We start from the raw sequence: 24,906 nt of genomic DNA, 5'->3' as shown, positions 1-24,906 counted from the left end.
AATCCACCGAAACAGAGAATACCGAATGGGCTTGGTCATTTCCATACACGACCCTGACCCTGTCGCTGTCCTTTCGCTTAAGCAGTAGCAGTGTGCAACAAGCCCTGTAAATCCCACCCAAATTACCATATGTAACCCCAACACACGTACACGCTCGCGTTCACCCTGGCGGGGTGAGAATATGGCCATAGGAAAAGACTCGCAATTCAAGTTTATCCAAAGGAAATCTCACGCATTTCTCACTGTTTTTTTTGTGTTGTTTCCTTCTTTTACTTTATTTGGATTTTCCGCAAATTGCTATTGAATTGATTCAATTGGACGACAACAACCACAACCACAATCACAGCAAGAGGTTGTAGCAGCTCTTTTGACATAGAACAAGCAACAAGCGGCAAGAATCGACAGGAACCAACGGGAACCGACAGGCGCCACATCAAGAACAACAGGCACAAGCCTGTCAGCCTCCCAGAACAAAAGGTGAGTGCGAGTGCGAGTGTGTGTGTGTTTGTTGCTGTGTGTGTATGTGGGCTGGTGTGCCTTTGCATTTTGATTTGGATTTATGTTGGGAAATTTAGCCTGATTTGCATTTCAAAGGTTTTGGAATATATTTGACAGCGGTGGTGTCGGTGGCTGCGGTGCGTATGATTATCATGTCTGGGCTTTCAAGCATCCACAGAGGCGGCTCACGCTGCGTATGATTGATGGAGACATCACTTTGTATGCTTTAATGTTTGTTCTCGAGAACAGGTGTGTGTGTGTGTGTGTGTGTGTGTTCCACATCGATATTCTGCAATGAAAATTCAGTTGAATTTTCAAGTTTCTGGGAATGCATTAATTTTATCACGCAAATGATAATTTTCGTCATGTCTGACGGTATTGCAGCAGGCAGTTTGATTGCTGCATTCATTTTTAATTCCACAAAGTTTGCTGCTTTTCTGTGAACATGTTATTAAAAGGGGTGGGAGGGGGTGGTGTTATTCTCCATGGGGTAGTGGAGAGACGGCCATACCACAGTGGCACTTCGTAGATTAAAAGTAAATATATTCACAAAAATTTGGAAAAGAAAAGATCGAAATTGTTTTTCTCTCCCATAATTAAACAACATTTCATTGCCAAAGTTCGCTAAATTTCTATTTCAGTCTCTGCTTCTTTTGATATGCTATATTTTTGTTATCAGCGAAATTCAATATATATTGGATTTACTTGTGTAAGCTTTTGATTTCCAACCTTCCTGCAATCCCTTGCAGTCACTCAAGCAGCAATTTCCATTAGTTTTCATCAGATGCCGAGATTTTATGGCCTCAGTGATGCTCTCAGGCGCTTTATTCCTCGTGCATTCGAAACTTGTGAACTTTTGAACCAAGCGAAACTCCGGCTTTCATCGAGATTCAGCTGAAGTTTGTGTGTTTAATCTAAAAAGTTTAAGTCGTTGATTGTAAATCTTGTTAACTAGCCAGCTGCTGCCCCACTGGCCTTGGCCAATTAAACGATTTTCCAATTTCCCCTGGATTGTTATTATTTTTGCTTAATCAAATTTCGGTTGCACTCGGCGATGCAATTAAACGCGAATGATGAACGCAGATGGAGTAAATTTCATTTTCCACAAGTTTTAACTAATGGATTTAATAATATAAACCACTTTAAGGCAATTATGATGCCACCGGTAAATCGCAAAACATAACGGACGGGCATCGCATATCTCTGTTGGGCTCTAACTTCCATTTGTATACCCTGTAATCCACATAAGGGAGTATTATCCAAAAGAAATGTTAATAAGCAAGAGTAATTTCTTCAACATTTTCTGGTTCTGCATTTTCTTCAGAAAATCCGATCTGTTAAATACATTTTACTGCTCATTGATTGGTAAGGGCACAGAAACTTCGGACTTCGCTTGTTATGCGCTTTTTCATTTTAATTTACGTTTTTTAAATTTCCTCCTTTATTTCCTCTTCGCTGCTCGGCTGCCGTTTAACGGTGTGTGTTTTGGCGCCCCCGGGTGTAGGTGACGCACCTGACTCAACGCATTTCGCACCTTGACACCTGCTCGTAGCAGGTCTGCCATTTTCACTGCCACAGCTCACCCTGTTGATGTGCTTGCATTCCCGCGTTGCATACTTTTCAGCATTCTACCTACCATCGGCTAGTGTGTGTGTGTGAGTTTGTGGTGGCCCTATAAAATTAGCATTAAAGTGAGTTTCATAAAAATTAATAAACCAGAAGAAACCACTACCACCCGCACGTAATTGCTTTAGAAAATCCGTATGTACTATGTACACTCGTATATATAAAAAGTTTCTAGTTCCCGTCACGAGTATGCGAAGTCCTCGACCGAGTTTTTGTTGCTTTGATAATTTTTTCGCTTTTTTTTTAATACCCGGTATTGCTTGTGAGTCGGGGGTATATTATACCCATGTGTAACATATATCCTTTTAACAGGCACCACTCTATGAACATATTTTAAAAAGGGAATTTTACTGTATTATCATTTGGCATCCTGTTGCTAAAAAGTGTCAGAAATGTGTCAGCGGTAACCCTATAGTCACAATTTCTAGCGTTACTTTTTCGTTGTTTTATGTTTCTTTTTTTCAGAAATATTGTTGTTGCTGTTGCACTTGAGTTGTTGGGTGTGGAGAGTGTGCGCGAAAGAGGGGGCACTGTCTGACTTTTATAGAGATGGTGTGGCCACGTAGGGGGAGGCAGAATGAATTTTAGTTGCTGCGGAATTAACATTTATGCGGATGGACTGGGGATCGGGATTCATATAAAAAAAAACTTGACTTTTATGGCACATTATAGTGCTCTGCAGTTGGTTGGAATGGAATAAATTTGGTGGAAAAGCATGCAGGAAAATAGTTTTCCCGAGCCAATGTGCATTTGAATAAACTTTATATGCCATGAGTGGGTACGAGTAGTTCAAGGGTCCTATTAAGTGAATAGAATGAACTCTTTGCATTGTGTAATCGTCGGCAATTTATTTTCTCAACAATGTTATTATAGTTTATGGAAAATGCCAAGGAAAGGGAGGGAAGTGGGGCATTGCCTGGGATTTCACGGCTTAAAGCAGGACCTCGGTTGTAAATAAAACCATTGAAGCACACTTTATTCGAATTATAGTACAAAAAATCGATGTTTAAACTTGCTTGGGCCTTGGTCCAACCAGTTGGAAAACTTGAACCTAAGTCCGCCATCCAGTTGGGTCAAAGCCTTCAGCACTGCTGGGCCAAAATTCTAGCGGTTCTAGCGTAAAGCTTGTCATCGACCACCCGATCGCAGTGGGCGAGGATCTCCAGGTACAGCTCCAGCTGTTTGCGCATTTGCCGCAGCGTCCTTTTAGGTTGTGACTTGGTGGGTGCCGGGGGCTGCTTCGGCCGCTCCATCTGCCGGTAGTACACCAGGAGGTCCTCGCGCTGTCTGCGCTGCTTCATCGCGATCATGTAAGGCTCATCGGGTTCGGGCTGTCTCCCTATCTGGCATAGAATACAAATGGTGGGCTCTGTTTGGCAGGCAACCTCATGACTGCGCTTATTCTTTCGATGCTGTTGAAAATTTGTCGCTGGTTGGTAACATGGATGTGAGTGCCCTTCGCCCCTGTGGCATACGACACATTTGTAGCTAGAGTCGGCTGAGGACGTCTGGCAGCCTACAGCTTTCGTCATCTTCAGCCTGTGGATCAGCCGGGCCAGCCGATCATCACCTTCGGAGCGAGTCTTGGCTGGCATGGACTCCTCCTTCCTTCGTTGTCTGCTGATATCTGGTTCAGTCCTGGGCCATATCTTCGGCATGGTGTCCTTAAAGTTCCGCTCCAGTGAATGCACGGACAGGAACTCATCTTTGTGTTTCATTATATTGATCGGCAAAAAGTCGGGCAGATTGTATGTGCTTCTGGAAGTTAGGTAAAATATCGAAGAGAGCCGGTTTAAATCATGTGCAACACCAGCGGATGACACCATGCTGACAACTGAATTCGTAGGATCGTCCTCCCTCTCAGTGCCTAACGTACTGAATGGATCCACCGGCTCCGCTTCCGAGTCAAAGTCATTTCTCATATACTCCTTTTCATTCGGACGCTTCACAGACATTTCCCGTACGATCTTAACCAGATCAACACTTTTTAACGACATACTACCAACAGATTGTTTCCGTTTGAATCGTGTGTTGGAGTGGCCGCTTCTAATGGTCGAGTTTGACTTGATTCTGGCTGCCTTGGGGTGTTTTTCCTGAATCGATTTGACGGATTTCAATTGTGGTTCTTGGGCAATTTTGTAGGACTTGTCCTTAGTAAAAGATCGTCTTGGTCTTGTTGACTTTGAGATATTCGTCTCAGGAGAAGTCCTCTCTATTCTTTGCCTCGGTAAATTGTACGAATGCGTGTGTTGAAGCGCAGCTGGACTCAACCTTTCTTTGGTTACATATTGGTTTGGTTGATTTCGGAAACGATCGGCTCGTAGCAGGCCTTCGTGTACTCGAGCAAGGGCATTCCTTCTGCATAAAGGACTCCATTGCATATTTTTTGCACACATTTCCATAGATAGTGGACAGATCTATTTCATTCGGATCCACCTGCAGCTGTCGAAAGGGCTCAAGTCCTTTGGTTCTAGCAAGACTCTTCACGTAGTTGGGCCATCGACAGAGGAGGCATTCCTTTCGCGGCGATGGCAGAGCGATGGGCTGGATATACTGGCTTCGACATACTGTACCGGCTATGCTGCCTTTGAGATTCCACATGGTTGATTGGCGTGATGTGATGTGATGTGATGAGACAAGACGATACACGTTGAAAATTTTTCTTAGACTTGTAATTTAAGTGCGGCTTGAGCTGGTAGCTTCAATGCTTTGACGATAGGCTCCCAGTAGATTCGATTCCTTAGCTCCTGATGCCGGCAGCGACGTGTCCTCATATACCTTCTCGTAGGGATTATGGTCCGGATGCAAGATATGTCGGGGTGGTGGAGGTTGGCTGTCCGGGCTCTCGCCGCAGATCTTCAGGCACTGGCACTGTGGAAAGTGACAATCGCTCATAGCCCGCACCTTCGAAGGATCGACCTTACGCCAAAAACTGGCCGCCTTGGTCGCATTCGCCTCCTTGGCAAAGGATCGATCGAAGCTGCTCAATAGATCCATCATAGTGGACTTCTCTAGCGGATCAATAGCGGCTGGTGGAGTGATTTCACGAGGCGGTGTGACCTTTCGTCGTTTCTTTACCCGCTGCCTAAGCTGTTGGATCCTTATATGCAGCTTGACCGCCGATGTAAAGCCATCTGGAGGGTTCATCTTCGTTGCAAAAAATAAGGAATAAAATTAAAAACTTAAAATTTAAAAACATAAAGATTGGGCAACCATCTAAACAGTTGAAAGTGTTTCGAAATTGTGTCTTACAAGGTTTAAAAAGGTGACTGAGTCGAGAAAATTATTATAGCTACAGTTAAAGTCTAGTAAACACATTTAGATTTAATTAATTTATTCTTTCGAGCGTGATCTTTCAATTTTGTGTGCATGCTGCATGGGAAGCTGCACTCTATAAAAATTAAAAAATATATATGTGTATGCGAGTATTGCCTTCCGTTTTTCAGTGCAAAACTTTCTAATGGCCAGATGCTGCCGTTGCAGGGGCTGTCTCTCTTTTTGTTTTTTCCATTTCCCAAGAGCACTGGGTGTGTGGGAAAACATTTGAAATAAAAACAAAAATAAAAAATATAATTGTTGTCTCTCGCTGCCTTGAAGTGAGGTAATTCTATGCACATTGTGATGTCTGCAACAATGCCTCAAAGTGCCTCCGGCACAGACACAGACACAGACCGCATTTCTAGCCACAGTCCTTTGGCCAGCATTCAAACCAGCAAAACCAGGTGTGGAATTTCCATACTGTATATTGTTATGAAAAGCCAAAACGTTGCTTAAACAAACTTAAATTGTACCCACAAAATATTAATTTAAGTTTCAAGTCATTTGCATATGCCATAAATTTGGGAAGGCTTGTAGGCAAAATAATAATAACATGCATTGCGATACAACCTCTGTATCGGGTGGTAAGGAGTTACTCTTCGGTTTGATCCTTCTAAACATTCCTAAACCTCTTTCTGGGGTTTTATTTGAAGCTTAAACCGAAAATGAGGTTTATTGATCTTTACATCTGCAATGCAATTTTTTCTTTTGTTTTCCGAAACATTTGCCTACTACTACTACTGTAAACAGAAAAGATACAAAAAGAAACAGTGCTAATTCTCTAAATATAAGGTACAAATGATCGCCAAATGATGTGACGGGGCTGGTGGCAGTAAATATGTATATTTACCTCTTGTCCCAGGGTGTCCTCTGCACACTTGGCTCTCTGACATCACAGTTAATAGATTTAAGGCAGCACTTTTTCGCTTAAATTATTTCGAGTATGTGTTTTTGTTGTTGTTTCGCACAGTAAATTCTGGCGTTTATTTATTTACTCTGCGCGCTGTGTGAGTGTGAATAAAACATTAAATTCTCCACGCTTCAGCAGCGGACGGTAAAATAACACAGCTGCTGTCGATCCCGTTAATACCTGTGCGGAGAGAGAGAGAGAAAGCTAGGAGAGAAATTAACAAGGTTACCCTCCAAAAAGGTAAGGCGAAAAATTCCCGCTCTCTTTCAAGTTGTGCTTAAATATCGTGAGACAGCTCTCTGGAAATGTTTACATAGGAGGTATTTCAGGTCTCTGTTCCACTCTCTTTTCCCCATGCACAAAATAATAGCAATAGCACCTATCCGGGGCAGACACATCGAACGGACAGGGGACTGGCAACCGAAGATAAAAGTGATTTCAGCTTCGCATTTGTTTCAAGTCATCGGCAATGGGCTATAAACAAGGGGGTAAAATTATAAAATTAACACAGTTGCCATGACGGACTGTCGGATGAACTGTGGGGCATAAACATTCGATGCCGGTTTATTAGCAATTAATTTAAATATTAGCATTAACAGTCGAAAGGTAAATGTCTGTCGTCAGAGCGTGTGGCAAATAAACATTCACCGAAAATGTACGCGGAAGAAGGGAAAATAAACATAAACTTGCTCATTTGAAATAAAAATTTCAAAAGGATTTAATAACAAATATACGCACATTTATTTGAGCTTTATTGATCAATAAATTAAAAAAAAAAATGTCACCACCCACCCCACGGGCCATGGGAATTCAATTTAATTGTCGATTGATACCGATAAGTCGCAGCACGAACCGTAAATAATTACGGCAAAAACTATTGTCCGCATAGTGGCATTTAAATTGTGGTTTTTGTCAATTACCACACTTTGATTTACATTTATTTGTTCTGAAATGAACATACAAATTACTCAAATATGGTACATCAGATAATTGTGTGGCATTTAAATCAAATACAAACTCTTTGCGGCTCACCTAATTCCGTTTCAAGTGGCAGCACTTCACTGGGAGAATTTTCATAATTTTAATGCAATTGACGTGCCCGTGCCCGTGCCCTCCCTTCCTCCTTCCTCGGAACGTGCTCCCTCTCACATTTTTATGCCGTTTCGTTTTCATTACAAAGTGAAGCGCGCGCAAAGCATAATTGCAAACAATTAGCATGCTCCAAGACGCAGCATCGGATCGGAAGCAGAATATGACCCCAAGATGATTGCTAGAAGTACTTGCCGTACCACTTGAAGTTGCCTGTCATTCCCCTTGTGGGTAGAGTGCGTCCCGGAGCCATTATTGGGAAATAATGTTGGTATAAATATCGGATTTCATACATGTGAATGCGAACACACATTTGAGCATGCACCGATTCCATACAGTAGGTCTGAAAAGTTCTTTGACACTGAGAAAACACATAAAATATTGTTGAAATACATATTTAGTCGTTGAACCTTGGGCATCATTAGCCAGAAAAAGAAAAAAACGCCAAAAGATCTGAAAAAAATTAATAAATATTCATTCCTTGTGCAAAGAGACTTTTTCCACAGACTGTATGCAGTTGTGTGTAGATGTAAAGCTTTAATGAAAGCTGTGTAATGCTATAGATAACTTTCAGCCATTCACTGGCTCGTTTATGATACGCTTGGGCTTGGGAGTTGCACTGACAGCGCAGGGAGAGGAGGAGCACAGTTGGATTATTTCCGTAGAACTGGCGGGAGCATAATTATGACGGGGCGGGTATACATAGAGATTGTTTACATGCGCAGGCGACAAAAATAGCTCAAAACAATATGTTTTCATTTGCTGGGGAGTCTTGAAGGGCACTGGAATACCTTCCTCCCATCAGATCTCATTCAAGGCGTGCGATAATGCGCCCGCGATGTTCCAGTTTTTCGCCATAGAAAATTTAGTTTACATTTGGCAGATCTCACTTTCAGCATGTCGAATGCAATGCCTCGGTGCAAGGCCGGTTTATGGATTTCTTATCTGTTTGAGTGCCTTGCGTTCACGTCTGATTGACCGTTTAATGGGCTTCTGGGTGAGCATTGACTGGCTGGAAATTTCACAGAAATTAAGTAATCAATGGTGCGAGTCCGCTACAGTGACTGCGGACTTCTGATATTTTGCACTTGGCCGATTTTCGATGGGTTTCTGCTGTATTTGCTTCCCTAATTGCTGTCAGTGTCTCTCAAACACATTATCCACAATATGTATGTATGTTTGTACAATTGTTTGCTCCCACAGCACACAGTAAAACACTCGTACACACACATGAGAACTGCAAAAAGTATGCTAATATGCCCCGAGATCCTTTGCACACATTTCTCCCAGACCAGACCCAGAGTAAGCCCTCGCCTTGGCCCAAAGTAAGCAACATTAATGCCAGCAATAACAACAACATATGGGGCAAACGACCCAAAGCCAAAGTCAAAGTTATGCCGAAGTGGTAACTGCCGCCCTCCCTTCCCTCTCTCTCTCTCACTCTTCCCTCTCTGGCTACCCTTACCAAAATAAAACACACGAATTGTATTGCCCTGCAGCTACCAAAATAAATTAAAGTATTCTCTCTTGCTTTGCACACAGCTTGGCAACTTTTTCCTCCGTTCTATTTCTTGTCTACTTTTTAATTTTCTACAATTTGGCCGCATAAATAAATGCAGAACGTGAGGGGGAATCTCCTCTGGCCAGGTCCAATAATTGAGAGGAAGGGAAAAACGAAAGACTGACTTGGCCACTCTTTAAGCTGACAACTACAGTGGAAACGCTCCAAGCGGACAGCTGCCTTAGGCAATGATTTCACTTTGTCGGAGTCCTTTTGTGGTCAGTCCCCACGGACGTCTTACAGTGCGGACAAGAAATTCTAGCACCTAGGGTTTTCTCTTGCAAGAGAACTATCCGCAAATACTTCACCACTGATCAGCGCATCCCACAATTTACTGTTTTGGCTATAATTTAATTTGAGCTCAGAGAAAGTTTACATCAATTGCAGTGTGTACCCATAAAATATGCAACTTTGAAAAGAAATAAAAAGCCCAGCCGACGGAACAAAGGAGATTAAATTGTGGCCTGGCCGGCGCGCCGTTCGCTTATTGGGGGTGGGGGGCCTGTCAACACTACGGACAACTTTTCCATGGGCTCATTGAACTCGGTTTAAAATGAATGAAACAGCGCGGGAGATAATATAAAATGAAGCTTCGTTATTTATTTTTCTAAAAAGAAAAGGGAAACACACAATGATGCAGATGTTTCATGACTAAAGCTTAAGCCTATTTATTATACATTTGAAGCGAAGACTTTATTTTGAAATTTTCAGCAGGAATTTAAATTGATGAATAAATGGGCAGTGGAAATTCTATGATAAATATCACATTTCCGTACAAATTAAAACAATTAGTGGAAAAATTAAACCAGGAAGGAGAAAAACGGATTGTCATTATTGCGGCGTATAGTCAGGCTAACTGTAAGCTTCCTTCAACTTTGGACCACCAGAGTATATATATATATATATATGTATGATTTGTTCTTTCCAAAGCCCCCATAAAAATCTATTAAAAATCAATTTGTTTTCAGCAGCTGTTGTCTCCCAGTAGCTATCCCAATTCCAATGCCAAGCAAAACAAAGTCTCGGTACAGAAGTTTATCCTTATATATTCTTATGCCGTTGAGCACCATGAGTGGGTCGTCGCAGTTCTAATTAAAGTGCTCGACGCGGTAAATGTCGAAAATTAATAAGCGCCACACGTGCAGCGGTTTACAGATTGCTGTTACCAGAGGCCCACTGCCACATCAGGGCACAGCTCATGGTGTTTGGACTGGAGTCCGACTTCGACTTCGACTTCGAGTCCGAGTTTGGTGCCAAGGCGCACGTCTCCGAGCATGGGCACTGGCAAAGTTTTGTTTGGGTAAACGGCTTTGAAGTCTAATAGGATTAGCCTCACCCACTTTGTGGGCGTGTCTGTGTTGGATAAATAAACGACGGCCAGCCTGCGTGGGTGGGTGTGTCCTTATATCGTATCTGTTTCTGTTGGCCCAGGAATCGCCTTTGCACAGGCCATATTCAATAATGTAAAGCAAATATTTAGCTAGCAAATATTTCTAGCTGGGGATTTCTTATAACAGCAAATATTTATCATCTGCGAGTGAATATGTTGCTGTTTCCGAGTGTCTGTGTGTGTGTGTGTGTAGACCAGAGGAGAGCAAAGCGAGAAAAAGCATTGGGTGGGGGCTTCTTCTCTGCTTGATTACTCATTTTCTATGCACAAATGCAGCAAGTAGCGATCGGTGGTGATTGCAATACCCTTACAGGGTATCATATGATTTGTATAAGATGTGCTCGAAGTCAGTCTTCTTTCCTTGTTGCCCGTCTTCCACATATGTATGTATTTATTTTCATATGTACGTTCTGAATGTACGAGAATGTGCACTGGCTCGCTCGCTCATTCTTTTGTTTGCTTGCTTTTGTTTTCCCCCCGCTACCTGCACCGTTAGACATTGTTTTTGTTTGCCTGGTGTCTAGTGGCTCGTATCATTATTTCGTACTTGCTCTCTGGCCTTACATGAAACTCCTCTCTGGATGCATATTCTCACTCAATCAGTTTGGCTCTCCATTTCGGGCGTGGGTGATTTTTGGAAGGCAAATGTATTCCCAGGGAGCGGTCTCTTTTCGAGTACCTAATTGCTTTCACAATCGTCTCATATACAGACATACATATGTTTGTACTTGGTACATACTTCTTCAGTCATGCTAAAACTACTATGTCCATTGTACGTATGTAGGTTCTAACATATGAGTTCTACCATGACTTCTAGCGCTTTTGTCTCTTGTCTTTTGGATCAAAGTGTGGATTGGTCTTGCTTCTGATTAGTGGTGGAAAGTCTTTAAGTAATTTATGATTGCATATGTACGTGTATTTCTTGTGATATTTTGGAATATATATGTATAAAACTAAGTACCTACAAAACAACAGCAAATGGTGCACAAATAAACGTAGTAATATGTATGTAGAAGGTTTAAAATATTTAAAGTCATTTCCGTGCGGTCCAGATTGGTTTAATGGGTCATCGTCATCAATGTCTTAGGGCTTGTCCACCACACGATCGTTGAAGACGATCCTCAGATCGGTCTTGGCCATGTTCCCGAAGGCGCCGACCAGCTCAGTCAGATTGGCATTGGGCAGGCGCCTGTCGAAGGGGAAGCCCATGGTGCGTCTGTCCGGGTACAGCTTGTCCTTGAGGCCGCAGAAGGAGTAGGCGGTGCTGCAGGCATCGTTGGGTCTATCGGGTGGGGTGGAAATTGAAGTAAAATTGCGAAAAAGCCCCGCCCAAGGTAACCACTTACGTATTGGGCTGCTCCACAGAGTCCTGCGAGTAGTCGGAAATCATGACGAACAGATCGAAGAGCATGCCCTGGGCATTGCCCTTGGGCAGCAGCAGATGCTCGGGCCAGCCGCAGCCGCAGAAGCGGAAGCGGGCCAGCTCATCGGCGGCCTTGGGCTGGTAGGCGGCGCCAATGGGCCGGAAGGAGCGCTCGAAGGGAATGGCCACCGAGGACTCAGTGGACTGGCGGCGAACGGTGTTCACTCCAGGCACAACTGAGGATAGATTTCATGGAATTAGCACATAAGGGGGTAGAGTATTAGGTGGAGTACACACGCTCAACGGTAAACTTGTCCATCTCGATTGCCAGGAGTCGCTGATCCTCCAGGCGCAGCGGCTGGTTGCGCTCGTCCACCTTGGGGCAGATGAAGATGCGACAGGTGCCCGTGCGGCGCGGCCCACTGTTGGTCACGTTGAAGGTGTAGGTGAAGGGAGCGTTCTGCAAGTGGGTGAACGAGGCAAAGATGTTGCCGTCAGCGGCTGGGCCAAAGTCCAGGCCAGCGGCCAGATCCGCACTGGACTTCTGCCAGTAGGTTAGCAGGGTGTTCGGCCTGGCATTGCCCTTGCCGATCTTCGCCTCCACGTAGTCCACGCTGATGCCGTCGAAGCCCAGCTGGGCGGCGTTGTAGGGATCCAGGCGTGTCTTGAACTTATTGAAAATGGAGTCGATGAATCCGTGCCACCTGTAGAAGATGGGGTCGCGCATGGCCGTGGTCACATCCCCCATCACGCCGAACTCCTCCAGGTGCCGTGCGTCGGGATCGTGGGCGAACGAGATAATGGTGTGGCCCTGGTTGTGCAGATTGCCGTAGAACTGGCTGTTGACGGACAGCACCGGCGATGCCTCGATCATGTTGCCCAGGATATCAATGCCCCGGACATCGTCCAAGGGAGTGCGAGTGCCAGAAGCCTACAATAGGGTTACGGATTAGCGTATATGGAATGGAAACCCTGTTCGGGGGAAGCTCACATCTTCGACATAGCCCTGATCGATAGCAGCCAAGACACGGTCGCGCCAGCGCTCCACCTCGGCAATCTCAATGTTGGCATCCTCGCGATCCACATCCTTGAGCAGCTGATTGGACACTCGCGCCGGATACGTGCGATTGTTCACGCTGGAGAGGATCTTGGGGAAGTAGCCCTCGGGCACCTCGACCCGCAGATTGTTCAGCGGCCTGACGCTCTTCAGATTGTTGCAGAACCGCTCAACGTTGTAGCGGGCCAGGATCTGGTGGTGCATGTAGTAGAAGAGCTCGCCACGACGATCCTTGCGGACCACCTCCGTGGGCCCGGTGGTGGGGTAGACCAAGTGCCAGTGCCAGTGGTGGCTGTTGACGCCGATGTCCTCGCGGAAGTAGGCCAGTCGCTGCTCATCCTCGCGGTCCGAGGCCGTATAGTTGCGCGGTATGTCCACGTGAATACGCTCCCCACTGTCACCGATCACCGCCGCCTCTTGACGTGCATCCCGGAAGACGGAGGGCTCCACAAAGTTGCCGGGGAACACCTGCGAAATGTTGGTGATGGGCACTTCACGCGTATCCGGGCGATGCGCAATGGCGACGGCATAAGCGTACTGAAAGAGCACCGGATTCAGGCGATCCCTGCAGCAAAAAAGAACAGCTATCAGCGGTCCTCAAGACAGGATCCACAACCTGGGACTTACTTGGTGTAGGCTGCCAGGGCCACGAATTGCTTCAGATTGGGTGCACCCATGTACAAGGTGATCAGCTGACTGGCGATCTCCCTGTGGCGATCGTTGAACAGCGAGAACTGGTTCTTTCGGCCCAGCTTCTTGGCAAAGGCCAGATTCGGCTTGTTGACCAACTCCTGCACGGGTATCTTCAGGTCCACATCCTGCGAGAAACGATTGGACACTGCGACACTGTCATTGCGATAGCGATCCGTGTAGAAGCTGTCGGGCAGCTCGAACACCACCTTGCCCTGGTCCCGACTGGTGAACACCGGCTCCAAGGGACGCTGGAACAGCAACTCCAAGGCTTTCAGATCCGTATTTGTCATTTTTAGCTATGACCAGAGACGATTTGAATGGGGGAATGTGACTCGATGAGGGGCTATGAGCAGCGCACTGTGACATCTCCCAGCAATGCCTGGCTTTTTATAGTCCACGCATAGCTCGAAAAATTCAAAAAATTGTAACCGCAAAATCCGACTTTGCGATATCCACATGGACAAACCCCAAGCAGATGGCCTGGTAGCGTGGAAGAGGTGATAAGAGAACCGTACGACTGCCTGGAGCTGTTTATTTTAAATGAAACTAACTATGGGCTCTCTTTACCGCAAAATGATAAGCAGTTTTCAAAAGATTTGTATCGCTAAACGTATGCTCGGAATACATTCGCTTGGGGTGGGTTTGGTTGTCTCTTTGGTTGGATTCATTCTTTGATAATTGCTGTGCAAAGTGTTCTTTAAGATTTCACTTCACAAAAATTCAACATTCAGTTTTCAAGTGGTGTCCAAATTTCACAAGGGAAATAAAACTCCCGAAAGCAAACAGTCCGAAAGACCTAGAAAAGCTTCTTACTTGTATAGAAATAACATTGAAACTTTGCCTACAACATCCCCCCATCCGTCCCTTGCCAACAAGGCCATAAATTGTATTTTGAGCTAGCATTCTCACTGTCACCCCCACTCACCACTCCACACTTCACCCACTTCCCTTTTGGTCATAAATTCGCCTGGGAAGAGGCGCAACCAAGAACTAACGCCCATTGGTGTGGCCAGGGGCTTTGATGATTAAAATCTGTCTATATCTATACTTTAAATCAATTTTGGGCCCGTCGTCTGGTCAGGGGCCAGCCAAGGCATCATCCGTCGAAAACCAAAACTTTTGCCATTGTCAATAATAAATGTGGCTGCATCAGCACCGAATCCCAGCCATGGTCCATGGTTCCTGGCTTTTCTCTCTTGTGAAACTGTGTGCGCATTAATCTGTGAAATTGACAGCAGAAACAGAAACACAAACAACAAGAGCTTACACATTTTGCATAGCTGGGGAGGAAAAGATGAAAAGATGAATTTTCACAATTTTCAAAATTTCTGCACTTTACAACAATTGGAAAATGACTTTTCATGTCACAGTGCGTACATCTCGTCCTAGACTGTGGTGGTATATGGAGTGGGCGGAAGTTTCCAACACTGCTTTAACATTACCAACACTATTTTAACGCTCTACACATGATTGAATTTGAGGAAAAGTTGCTAAACTGTTTATTGGATTAGTGATAATAAAGTAAAGAGCAAATAAATGTCGACTGTTGTGACTCTTAAGTTCACTCTACACAAATATTTCTACCAGCAATGTAATTTTTCATAGAAAATTCAGCTCCCAGCCATGGCAAATGTGCTGCAGATATCAAGCAGAAAGACAAACTTGCTTTAATTAATTATAAAGTGTGTATTCGTGTAGACAGACAGTGAAGATTTTCTTTGTTCTGTTTTGTGAGGGAGAATCGAATTAAAGACAGGCAGGAAAAGCTTTCAGCGGGACACGTGAAAAAGTTTTGGGAACTCCACCAAAAAGTAAACTTTGGCACAAGAACTCTTAAAAACCTCACAACTTTGTTTTGTGGCTTGATGGTGGTAAAAGGCGGAAAGTAAAGTACTTTTCTGTATGCATTATGGCCAAAGTTGGGTTCAAAGTCGGTGCCAGGTCTGGAGGGGTGGAGGGGTCATGAAACGGATTGTGGGGGCCGTGTTAATTATCCGCTGGGAAGGCTTAACCGAAACCCGCCGACCACTCTCTTTAGATTTCAACTTAAATGCTCTGTGGCAAGCAACGAAAACATACTCGTACATACAGGTTCTCAAACTATTCATTAGCTGCGGTCTAACCACAGAAATGTGTGGGGCCTCGGCTTATCAAAATTTTGGCTTGGCTTCGCTTTCAATTGTTTGGAAACTGCGTTGGCAACGAAACTGATTAAAAATTCAAGACTCTAATCTGTTTGGCAACTTATCAGGGTGTTAAATTAAAGGCTAAACAGCAATATAACTCCTATTTGGACAATGACGAAGGATGATTTCCTTGACAGGCAGATGAAAAGTAACTTCTTGTTTCAGCTGCTTTCCTTTGCCCTTTTGTTGTCACATTACTCGTTATGTTTTAAGGTTTCCCAACATTTACAACGAGAATTGTCTACTCATCTTTCTTGTTTCCCTTCTTCTAAACATTTATAAAAATTCGTCATTAAAAACTGAGTGTCTTTTCACTTTCCAATTTTAACATTTGTTGAACAATTTTGACTACCCATCTTTCATTAGTTTCTTTGTGCTTGACTTGACTCTATGTACGAGTATACTTATACGAGCATCTCCATTTGGCAATTTGGGTGGTTAGCATCCACATCGGTGTTCTCTTCTTTCGAGTTCTGTTCCTGGAAACCGGCAAGAGCATTCGCTTTGGCCTCAACCGTGTGCTACATTATTTGGAACTCTAAAAGATGGCTAAAATATATTTGTTTGCATATGTGTTCAATAATTTGAGCAGCACCTTGTGTCTCCTTGTTTGTATGTGGCAGACAGCTAATGAGATTCGCTGTGAGCCTGCCGCTGAAAGGGTTCCAAAGCGAAATCAATGTTGGCTTTGGTTTGGGCCATCAGATCGGTTTTCAGTGCTATGGGGGAAGGTGATTACAAATTCATTGTAACGGGACGACACAAACAGATAGGCACACAAACAAAGAGAGAGAGGAGAGACACGCATGGCTATGTCTATGTGAATCTCTGACATCTAATTAACATACACAGACTACAGAGTTGGAAGTTAATTAGTGGGGGTGCTGTAGAGGGAGGATTAAAGTAAAATAAGACAGAGACAGAGAAAGGGAGACTGGAATACCAGAGCTACAGCGAAACAAAGTATGAGAATGTAGGCAAGTGACATATCAGTATGAAAAATCCCAAATAAAGGTAAATCTTGAAGGGAGATCTTAATCAAGAGAGTATGCAACACATGGCTCATCGTCGTAAGTTGATTCACTACGAACAGTGCCTGTAACGGTGCCTGTAACGATAACTGTAGCTCTAACTGTTGCTGTTACTGTAACAAATCATCAAACAGACGACATTGTCGTCCCATTTCTCATTTCATCTCATTTCATTTCATTTTCCGTTTCCCCTCTTCAGCCCGTGCCCTTTTCACCCTGCCAAACTTCGGACCAACGTTATTAGTTGTCTCTTCTACCCGTATTTGCCCCGTTGCCGCGACATCTGTCAAACGGCAAATTGTGGCAGCTGTTGCTCTGGATTCTGTCTTGTATGTACGTCCCGCGCGCCATCTGTCAGTCGTACAAACACTCGCCAAAATACCGTTACAATGTGTTTTTCTATATGCCTCTGTTCCGTCTCTGTCGCATTGTGTCCCTCTATCTGTCTCTGTCTCTGTGCCTGTGTCTGTGTCTGTCCCTGTCTGTCGCCTTCCTTGTGGGGGTAATTGAACAACATTCTGTGGAGTGACATAGAAGGAATAACACCGAATGCGCGACATCAGATGAAGGAACTACGAATGGAATGCACTGGCGATGGCGATGGCGATGGCTGGAGCAAAACAACAGCTGATTCTGATGGCGGCAGCTGTCAGCCACGGGCAGGTAGAGCATGATGATTTTTCTGACACGGACAGGTGGAAGATGATGATTTTCTGCAATATTAACTCCATCCACGGCCATGAGCTGTTTTTCTGCTGATTTGTCATAGCATACGAGCATAATTTGTTTTTGTACACCAGCTGGGAGCTGAGGCATTATTAAAGCATTACATACCCGTGTATTAGGGCTATAATAATAGCGGTCTAAAATATTTACTTTCTATCAATAATCTCAGCAAATGTATTCCCATTAACTCTCATTATATTTTGATTCTGAAACTCGTCACATTAGTCGCGCTTTATTTGGCTTTAATCGAATATAAATATATAGATTTCAAGGGTATGATTAATTTCGGTCCCGAAGCTTCATGTTTGTTTAATATATTTTCCCCTCATTTGTTTTGTGTGGCGGTTACCATTTATGATGTCTTGGGGCGCTTCTTTTCGCTAAGCCGTTGCACACGCGCCGCCAGGTTGCCCTGGAGCCAACGTAGACCCTGCGACTTGGCCTGGTAACCGAATTCTATGTGCACCGGGGTTTCCATCTCTACGGCAGGCAGGAGGCTGAGATCCAAGCGAAAGCCTCGTATATAGTAGATGATATCGCCCTGGAATGGGCACTGCCTGGGAAAGTTGCTAAAGCGCTCCATGATGTTGCGGCCGAGGCGCATGAGCGGCACCTGGTTGCGGTTGGACAGCAGCTGGCAGCCATCGGTGGTGAGATTGAGCAGAACAAATTCCGGTAGGGGCTTGCGGCGGGGCAGGACGATCGTCATGAAGACCTCGTGCTCGCCCATCGGTTGGTGGAGCTTAAACTCCATGTGCCAGCTCCGACGCTTGGCGTTCTTATTCATGCCGCATCGGAACTCCTTCAGAATTTGGTTATCCGTGTCCTGGCTGCTGCAGGTGAAGTTGTCGACTTGCAGCTCAAAGTTGTTCTGTTTGAATACAAAAAGGATCATCATTTCCCTCTTTTCGCATCACTCATACGCACCTTGGCCTCCACTTTCTGTTCCAAGACAGATAACCACACAAATATTATGCCCAGCAGTACTCCGAAGCTCTCTGTCAACATTTCAATCCGCATTTCAGAACAAAATCCGGTCGATTATGCAATCAGACTGTAGTAATTGATGACCGAAATGCAAGACCAGCATCAGAGTAGAATTTCCAATGATTCTGTCCGCCGAGCCGTAACTAATGTTTGAATAATAATAATAATCATTGTTATGATAGTGGGGCACAAATTTATGTACGAAAATATATCAGTATCTAAATTATGAGAGCACATTCAAAAATACTAAAAAATTGTGCAAATTTGTGCATTCAACAGGAAGATATGTACACTGTGCGTTTAAAAATCTATTATCTCGAATTTTCGCATTAAATTTAACAAAAATAATTTATTTTAAACTTTAAAGATTTATTCCAACAAATTCTCTCATCGACCAGGGGCTTAACACGCGCTCTCTTGCTCTCCATAATTGTTATTTTAATCGGATCATGGATGGGCTGCTTAATCACTTGTAATCACTTTGTCAATTAACGCGTTGCCCATTAAAATAAGTTGTTAAAAATCAGTTATAACAAATGAGAGTAATTAGTCAAGGGGATTAGAAGGAATTTGTAATTATTTTTTGGACAAAAATTGTTCGTATATTTCCATTTGGAATTTGTTTTCGGTTGCGATTTAATGTCTCTCAAATTCGGCGCAATATTTTTGCTCATCTTTGCGGGTCTCCAGCAGGGAGCCAGGAGCAAGGTGATGTATAGCCTGAGGAATATTCCATAAATTGAAATTCAAATGAATATGGATTCCCCCGCAGGCCAACTTTGATATGATTTTCACGAACTGCACGTGCGCCAGCGAGGATCCCGAGGGGATGCTGTCGCACCTGAAGTGCGGCCTAAGCAAGAGCGTCCGTCGTCCCTCCTTTAACATTGAGCTAATGTTCCGCCAGCCGGTGGTCCGGTTTCAGGTGAACATGCGGATCGTCTTGCCGCGCAACAAGGGCGAAGACTTCACCCTGTTCAATCTCACTGGCATCGATGGCTGCAGCCTGCTCTCGAACAAGAATCAGATCGTCTTCATTCAGCTGGGACGTGAGCGCATGGATCGGTTTAGCAATGTCCCGAAGCGGTGTCCCTGGCCAAAGGATGTGATGTATTATGTGCGGGGATTCCGATCCGATATGCAGGCCCTGCCCGCCTTCAACTTTGAGGCTGACATGAACCTGTGGTTCGAGTTCCTGTCAAATGGGAACAAACTGATCCGAGGGTTCATCCAGAGTCGGGTGCAGCGGCGACGCAGTTCCAAAAAGGATACCGCAGACGACTGATGAATCCCTGATCCGAGTGGCATGTGGCAAGAAGATGGAATAAAATTGGGGAGGCCAATTTAGTTACGTTTTGGCTTCCATTCTACAGCATTCAATTCCCTGGCTATTGGTCAGCTAAGTGTGCGTTTGCCCATGGAAATGCCAAAAGCATATTATCGTATTTCCACATTTCCCCCTTACTGGCCTTTGCACACCCATATTCTGTTTTATGGGGCACGTGCCGTTCTCAGCTGCCACATGCGGAAGACGGAATTAAAAATTCCAAACTCGTTTCGTCCTCTTACAAGGCGATTTCGTCTTAACGCTGGTTATTAGGTGTCTCCTCCTCCGAGCTCCTGGCCAAATTTGCTTAAATGAACGCTGGACAGGGGGCAGGTGGTAGGCGACAAGGGTAGATGCCACACGAGTCAGAATTTAGTTGGCTTTTTAATCTGCTTTAAAGATTATTTCATTTTCAGACCCCTGGGCCCACATCGTATTACGGATACGGTTTTCATGCTGTTGCTGTTCTGTTCTTCAAGCAATTCTGGGAAATACTTTTACTTGGACATTTTTTTTTTGTTACTGGAAACGATTTTGTTCTAAGGTGGACCATTAGGATTATAAAATCCTAGTCCTATCAGTGTGCAATTATTGATTCGGCAGAAGAGTACGAAAAACCTCCGCTTAAGTTTGATTTAACGTTGGGTTAAAGACTCCAGTAACGATGCTACAAGATGGTTAAGCAGTCATGCAACTCAACTGTTGGGTTGTCTGGCAGATCTGCCCAAGTTTCATATTTAAACTCATTTTAAACCTAATACATGGCTCAGCTTAACCCTACTGTACACAAAGCACGTGACACTTGTTTGTCCAGTGTTCGGCAGGCTTTAGTTTCAATAGAACTCGAGCTCTTTAAAAGGAGGTATGAAAAACGTAGCTTATAAACTTTAGACTTGTCTACATACCTCTTTTTTAAACTCATATTGTTCTCCTGGTGGCTTCGTTTCTAGCTTAGCTCTGGATATTCAATGGCTTTCCTTTGAAAATCTGTGGTACCATGCACTGCATATCAATTGTGTACAAATAACCACAGAATTTTAATCTACATAAAGTGCATGCATAAAAAAAAAACAACAACAACAAACACAGCTACACAAAACTAGAAAAAAATTGTTTTATTGAAATTGTTCAAAGTCTGCATATAATCGAACAAAAAAACACCAATCAATATGAAGCATTTTGTATTGGAAATTGGTTTTTTGCAGACTATTTGGATGTTTGAAAAGCTATTTATTTCCGAGATATACGCAGTGTTGAATGCAATTTTAGTGGAATTTCATTTATGGAATTGGAAATTCACTTTGTGGTTTGTTTGTTGTTTGCCGTATACTCGCATTGATTATTTTATGCAAAACCCATGTTTGCCAAAGAAACTTGAGTGCTGTGCATCCTCGTCGAGGAAAAGAGCGTGAAAGAGCAGCTGCCGAGTAGCATCAGCTTAATCACGTGGAATAAGTCGGAAACGGAAATGGCACACACACATAGCCGTTTGTGTGTGTCCTGAGGCTTACCAAACTTACCAGAAATCATATGTGACTGCCGCCCGCTGGGCCCAGCCCCCTTGACACAACCACTCGGCAGGCTGTTGCGGAAATGTTGGAAATGAAAATTTTGCGGTCTAACCCAACATCCATATTGCGCATATCCTTCACATATGACCTGCCGCCCATGCAATGTGCCTCTGTGTGTGGGCAAAGCAAGGACTGATCGGTTCTCTTCTATGTAATGGCATATTAATCGAGATTGCATTTTCGGTCTAACGAAATTTGCGCACCGGTTAAGGGCTGCATCTGCCATTGGGGATAGTCGACAGTCAATTGCGAAATTCTTTATCGGTGCCTCGAATGCGTTATCAGGCAAACCTAACATGAATGAGGGTGGTGGTAGGGTGAGCCAAGCACACAAGCTAAAAGAAAAGTGTCTTTCCCTTTTTAGTGGATGTCTAACTACTGGAAATAGAAACTTCGATGCACCAAAGTAACCCACATCTGCTTCATTGTGCCATTGTAAGTATGCAGGATATTCTTGACCCATAGTGTAACAAATATTTTACACCGACTTCGGGTTGCAGTCTTCTTTTGCGTCAGTTACAATGTGAAGGTGGGGGGGAGCCTTGTGTTTTCGCTCTTATTCAATCTATGCAATGATGAAAGATGAAAGAGTTCCGCACTTTGCAGTTCCGGAGCGACCTTTACAGAATAAGTGAACAAGGGAAACGTCCTGTTCTCCCATTTATTTTGCTTAGAAATTCAATTTGTTCTGCTTCCTGCTTCCTGCATCGCCCTAATGCATGCCCCCCCTGTGACGACAGCGATTCACATTCAACGTGCTCTTATCGCACTTTGACTTTTTGTCATTTTCCCCACATTCGTTCCACGAAAATACATCAGCAGCTGTTGCTGTTGCTGTTATTTGCTATTGCTGCTGCGACGGCAGTTAATAGTGGCTTGGCTGTCTCTATTCCTGGTATTTGAATACCCTTACAGAGAGTATTATTATTTACTTATGCATTCATTGGTATTGGTATTGGTTTGTACATAAATTCCTGATCATCGTTCGAGGCAAATAATGAGATTTAGTTGCCATAGTAAACGATGGATCCGAAAGGGTATAACTGCCGTCGTTGCCTTAGCTTTGTTGCTTGTTGTTCTTACCAATTAACATTAACACCTACATACACGAACACGACCACGCACCTTAGTTGGCCTGCGGACTGATGATATAAACTACCAATACGGAAAAACCGCTATTGATGTACATATTTCCAATTTGTTTGTGGTCGGGACTTGTTGTTGGAGTTTCCCATCGCATTAAACGGAATCGAAATGTTTCCCATATTAGTTCAGTGTCTGTCTGTCGTGTAAAAAAGTGTGGAACAATAATATTTGCATGCACATAAATTTACATAAATGAGAACACATCGCAGCGGCAACAACAATGCGATGGGTATGAAAGGAAAAAGCCAATTATAAAATAAATATATAAAAATGTACACATATAATAAAACACATGTTCTCTATCTTTTGTGTATCTTTGCAGCATTGCCACGACCGAAGCAGCGCTTCTATAAGCGCACCGGCCTCACCATTCCCATGCCAGCGCGCAAGGGGCTGTTAGCGCCCCAAAACACATTTCTGGACACCATCGCCACCCGTTTCGATGGCACGCGTAAGTGAAATACTAAGCGATTCCCTCGGTCTGGGATCCCATGTCTTCGATCTCGGGATCCACTTTATATACGATACATATGTATATTTTATATTTATGACACTTTTTTATTGAGATCCACCCATAGGCAGGGGGAGATATGTACATGCAAAATGGAGCTACCATAGACAGATTTAGGTACATATGTACGGAGAGCAAGAGAAAGTGTGCTTAAGTCAAATGCTGGCATTTCGGGCATCTCGTAAAAAAATCCACATAAGAGATTTTCAGCCAGTCCGTATTCTAGTCCCTGACCGTGTGCGGAACCGGGTCCTGCCGTTTTCCCTTGATCTCCTGCTGGGCATCGGGGGACAGGGACCACTGTCTGTTAAGTGCTTGCGTATTGGGAAAACTGCCGTTAAAGCACAAATTGTTGCGTCTCTGCGTCTGTGTGTTTACGTGTGTGGGTGGATGGATGGCAGAAGAGGGGAATTTATCCATATTGAAATCAGCACATAAAGCTGGCGAAATTCCCCTCCCGAGTGGGAAATTAAAACTATGTGTATATGGGCGGCAGAGTACACATACAAAAATATTTGTTCTGTCTATAAAATTCACAGGAATTTTATCTACATTTGAAATTTTATTCGAGCTTCGCAAAAAATTAAATAAAAAAAATTTTTTAAAAAGTTTAATTATTTGGAAATTTTAAAAGTAGATTTCCAAGAAGAGAAACATCGCCTTGAAGACTTTGTGTGAGGCGCTATATGCCAAGAAGAGTAAAAGCACAACTATTGAATGAATTAAAAAAGTACCACACTTTTGAGCTAATTAGTTTTTTCAGTGTAATTTCACTGCCTATCTTTCTCCATGACAGCCTCTCGAACGGTCCGCGTCGCTTTGGCAACGCAACGGGCAACGGAGAAGAATCCTCAAAAGAGCCTTTTCCATTGAGAAAAAATGCTTTACAGTAAATTAAACTGTGCAATTGTTTGGCTGCCTTTGGCATGTGGCTATTATTTTAAGCCCCCGTCTCCCTCCCATCATCATTTAGTTCTTCATCTTTTAGCGTTCAATCGTCCTCCAACTTTTCTTCTCCATCTTCATTTACTTTCGTGGGGTAATGAAGCAAAGCCGTATTAATCAGAAAACAGAAAATAAGAAAATGTTTACACAGAGAACACTTTTTCCCTTGCTTCCTCTCTGACAACAAAAAGTGATTGAATCTTTGTGGGAGCATCGATTAAGTAGTACGAATGGCAAAAAGTATCTGTGGCTTGGTTTTCTCTCTGCCGATGACAGCCAAATGAAATTACATACCTTTCCTCCGTGTCAAGCGATGACGGGACACACACGTGTAGGTACAAGCAGGATGTCGGCCTCCCGTCAAATAAGTTAATTGTTTTTTGTTTTGTTTTTTTTTTTTCAATCCTCTTTCACGCACATACACCAACAGTTGGATGGCGATAATTGTCTTTACGAGTTGTCACAAATTCTGAACATGAAATGAACTTTTGCCCCCCACACTTAGCCAACGGGGGGGATTAAAAAGGTTTTACGAGGCATAAATAATAAAATGAGCATATTAAATGAGCAGGAGTCGAGTCAACTAAGCCCCTGGCTCTGGCTGTGTGCTGCTATTTCTCCCTCGCTCCGTCTCTGTTTATGCCGCCAACGGCAGCCTCAAAACACTTACTCGTAACTCAAACAAAAATACAAAAGTAAACTTATTTAGTGCTTGGATACGAAGTTCTTGATACCCTGGCAGATTCATCGTTAATATCAAAGCTCTTTGATATAATTATATGAATTTGAATAACTTTTGATAAACTCTCAAGGTACATATTTACATATGTAGGTGTTACTTATGTGAAATTGCCGGATCCGATGAATATATTCCGTGATGCATATAAACAGAAGGATCTGTGGAATGTTTCAGTTCAATATACGCAATGTCAGTGCTGTGGAAATGCCTGAAGAACTGTTAACTTACTTAG

General features: G+C 43.7%; 4 protein-coding genes across 5 annotated transcripts in view; 2 read left to right on the top strand and 2 right to left on the bottom strand.

Moving 5' to 3' along the window:
• The window catches only part of LOC111077533 (potassium voltage-gated channel subfamily H member 8), a 52,051-nt gene that overhangs the window by 595 nt on the left and 26,550 nt on the right, over nt 1-24,906 (top strand). The window contains exons 2-3 of one of the 2 annotated variants that reach the window (XM_041592864.1): nt 347-477; nt 22,802-22,930. In XM_041592864.1, coding sequence (XP_041448798.1) covers nt 22,855-22,930 — 76 coding nt within the window. In that variant the 5' untranslated portion in view covers nt 347-477; nt 22,802-22,854. Of the gene's footprint in view, nt 1-346; nt 478-22,497; nt 22,709-22,801; nt 22,931-24,906 lie in introns of those variants that run through there. The other variant, XM_022371845.2, reaches the window with a different exon arrangement.
• LOC111077532 (phenoloxidase 2) lies at nt 11,287-13,860 on the bottom strand. Its single transcript, XM_022371843.2, has 5 exons — nt 13,440-13,860; nt 12,747-13,377; nt 12,053-12,686; nt 11,739-11,991; nt 11,287-11,674 (listed from the first exon to the last, which is right to left on the bottom strand). The coding sequence occupies exons 1-5, from the start codon at nt 13,793-13,795 to the stop codon at nt 11,476-11,478; spliced, it is 2,073 nt and encodes a 690-aa protein (XP_022227535.2). The 5' UTR covers nt 13,796-13,860; the 3' UTR covers nt 11,287-11,475.
• LOC111077534 overlaps nt 17,700-24,906 on the bottom strand; it is a 28,798-nt gene continuing 21,591 nt past the window's right edge. Inside the window, exons 2-3 of the mRNA XM_041592866.1 lie at nt 18,376-18,578; nt 17,700-18,319 (exon numbers count right to left, since the gene is read on the bottom strand). Of these exons, the coding sequence (XP_041448800.1) occupies nt 17,801-18,319; nt 18,376-18,468 (612 nt within the window). The 5' untranslated portion in view covers nt 18,469-18,578 and the 3' untranslated portion in view covers nt 17,700-17,800. The remainder of the gene's footprint in view (nt 18,320-18,375; nt 18,579-24,906) is intronic.
• Nucleotides 19,220-19,741, top strand: LOC111077535. Its single transcript, XM_022371847.1, has one exon. The coding sequence runs from the start codon at nt 19,220-19,222 to the stop codon at nt 19,718-19,720; it is 501 nt and encodes a 166-aa protein (XP_022227539.1). The 3' UTR covers nt 19,721-19,741.

This window comes from Drosophila obscura, unplaced genomic scaffold (genome assembly GCF_018151105.1).
Source record: "Drosophila obscura isolate BZ-5 IFL unplaced genomic scaffold, ASM1815110v1 contig_186, whole genome shotgun sequence".
NCBI lineage: Eukaryota > Metazoa > Arthropoda > Insecta > Diptera > Drosophilidae > Drosophila > Drosophila obscura.
Note: the sequence above shows the minus strand (reverse complement) of the source record. Positions and strands in the feature narration are given on the sequence as shown.

Bases quoted from the DNA above. Each gene is read 5' to 3' on its own strand.
- LOC111077532 (XM_022371843.2), bottom strand. From the start codon at position 13,795: ATGACAAATACGGATCTGAAAGCCTTGGAGTTGCTGTTCCAGCGTCCC. The intron at 11,992-12,052 runs GTGTGTACTCCA...ATCTATCCTCAG, and splicing joins GGACAAGTTTACCGTTGAGC to TTGTGCCTGGAGTGAACACC. The intron at 11,675-11,738 runs GTAAGTGGTTAC...CCCACCCGATAG, and splicing joins TCTGTGGAGCAGCCCAATAC to ACCCAACGATGCCTGCAGCA.
- LOC111077535 (XM_022371847.1), top strand. From the start codon at position 19,220: ATGATTTTCACGAACTGCACGTGCGCCAGCGAGGATCCCGAGGGGATG.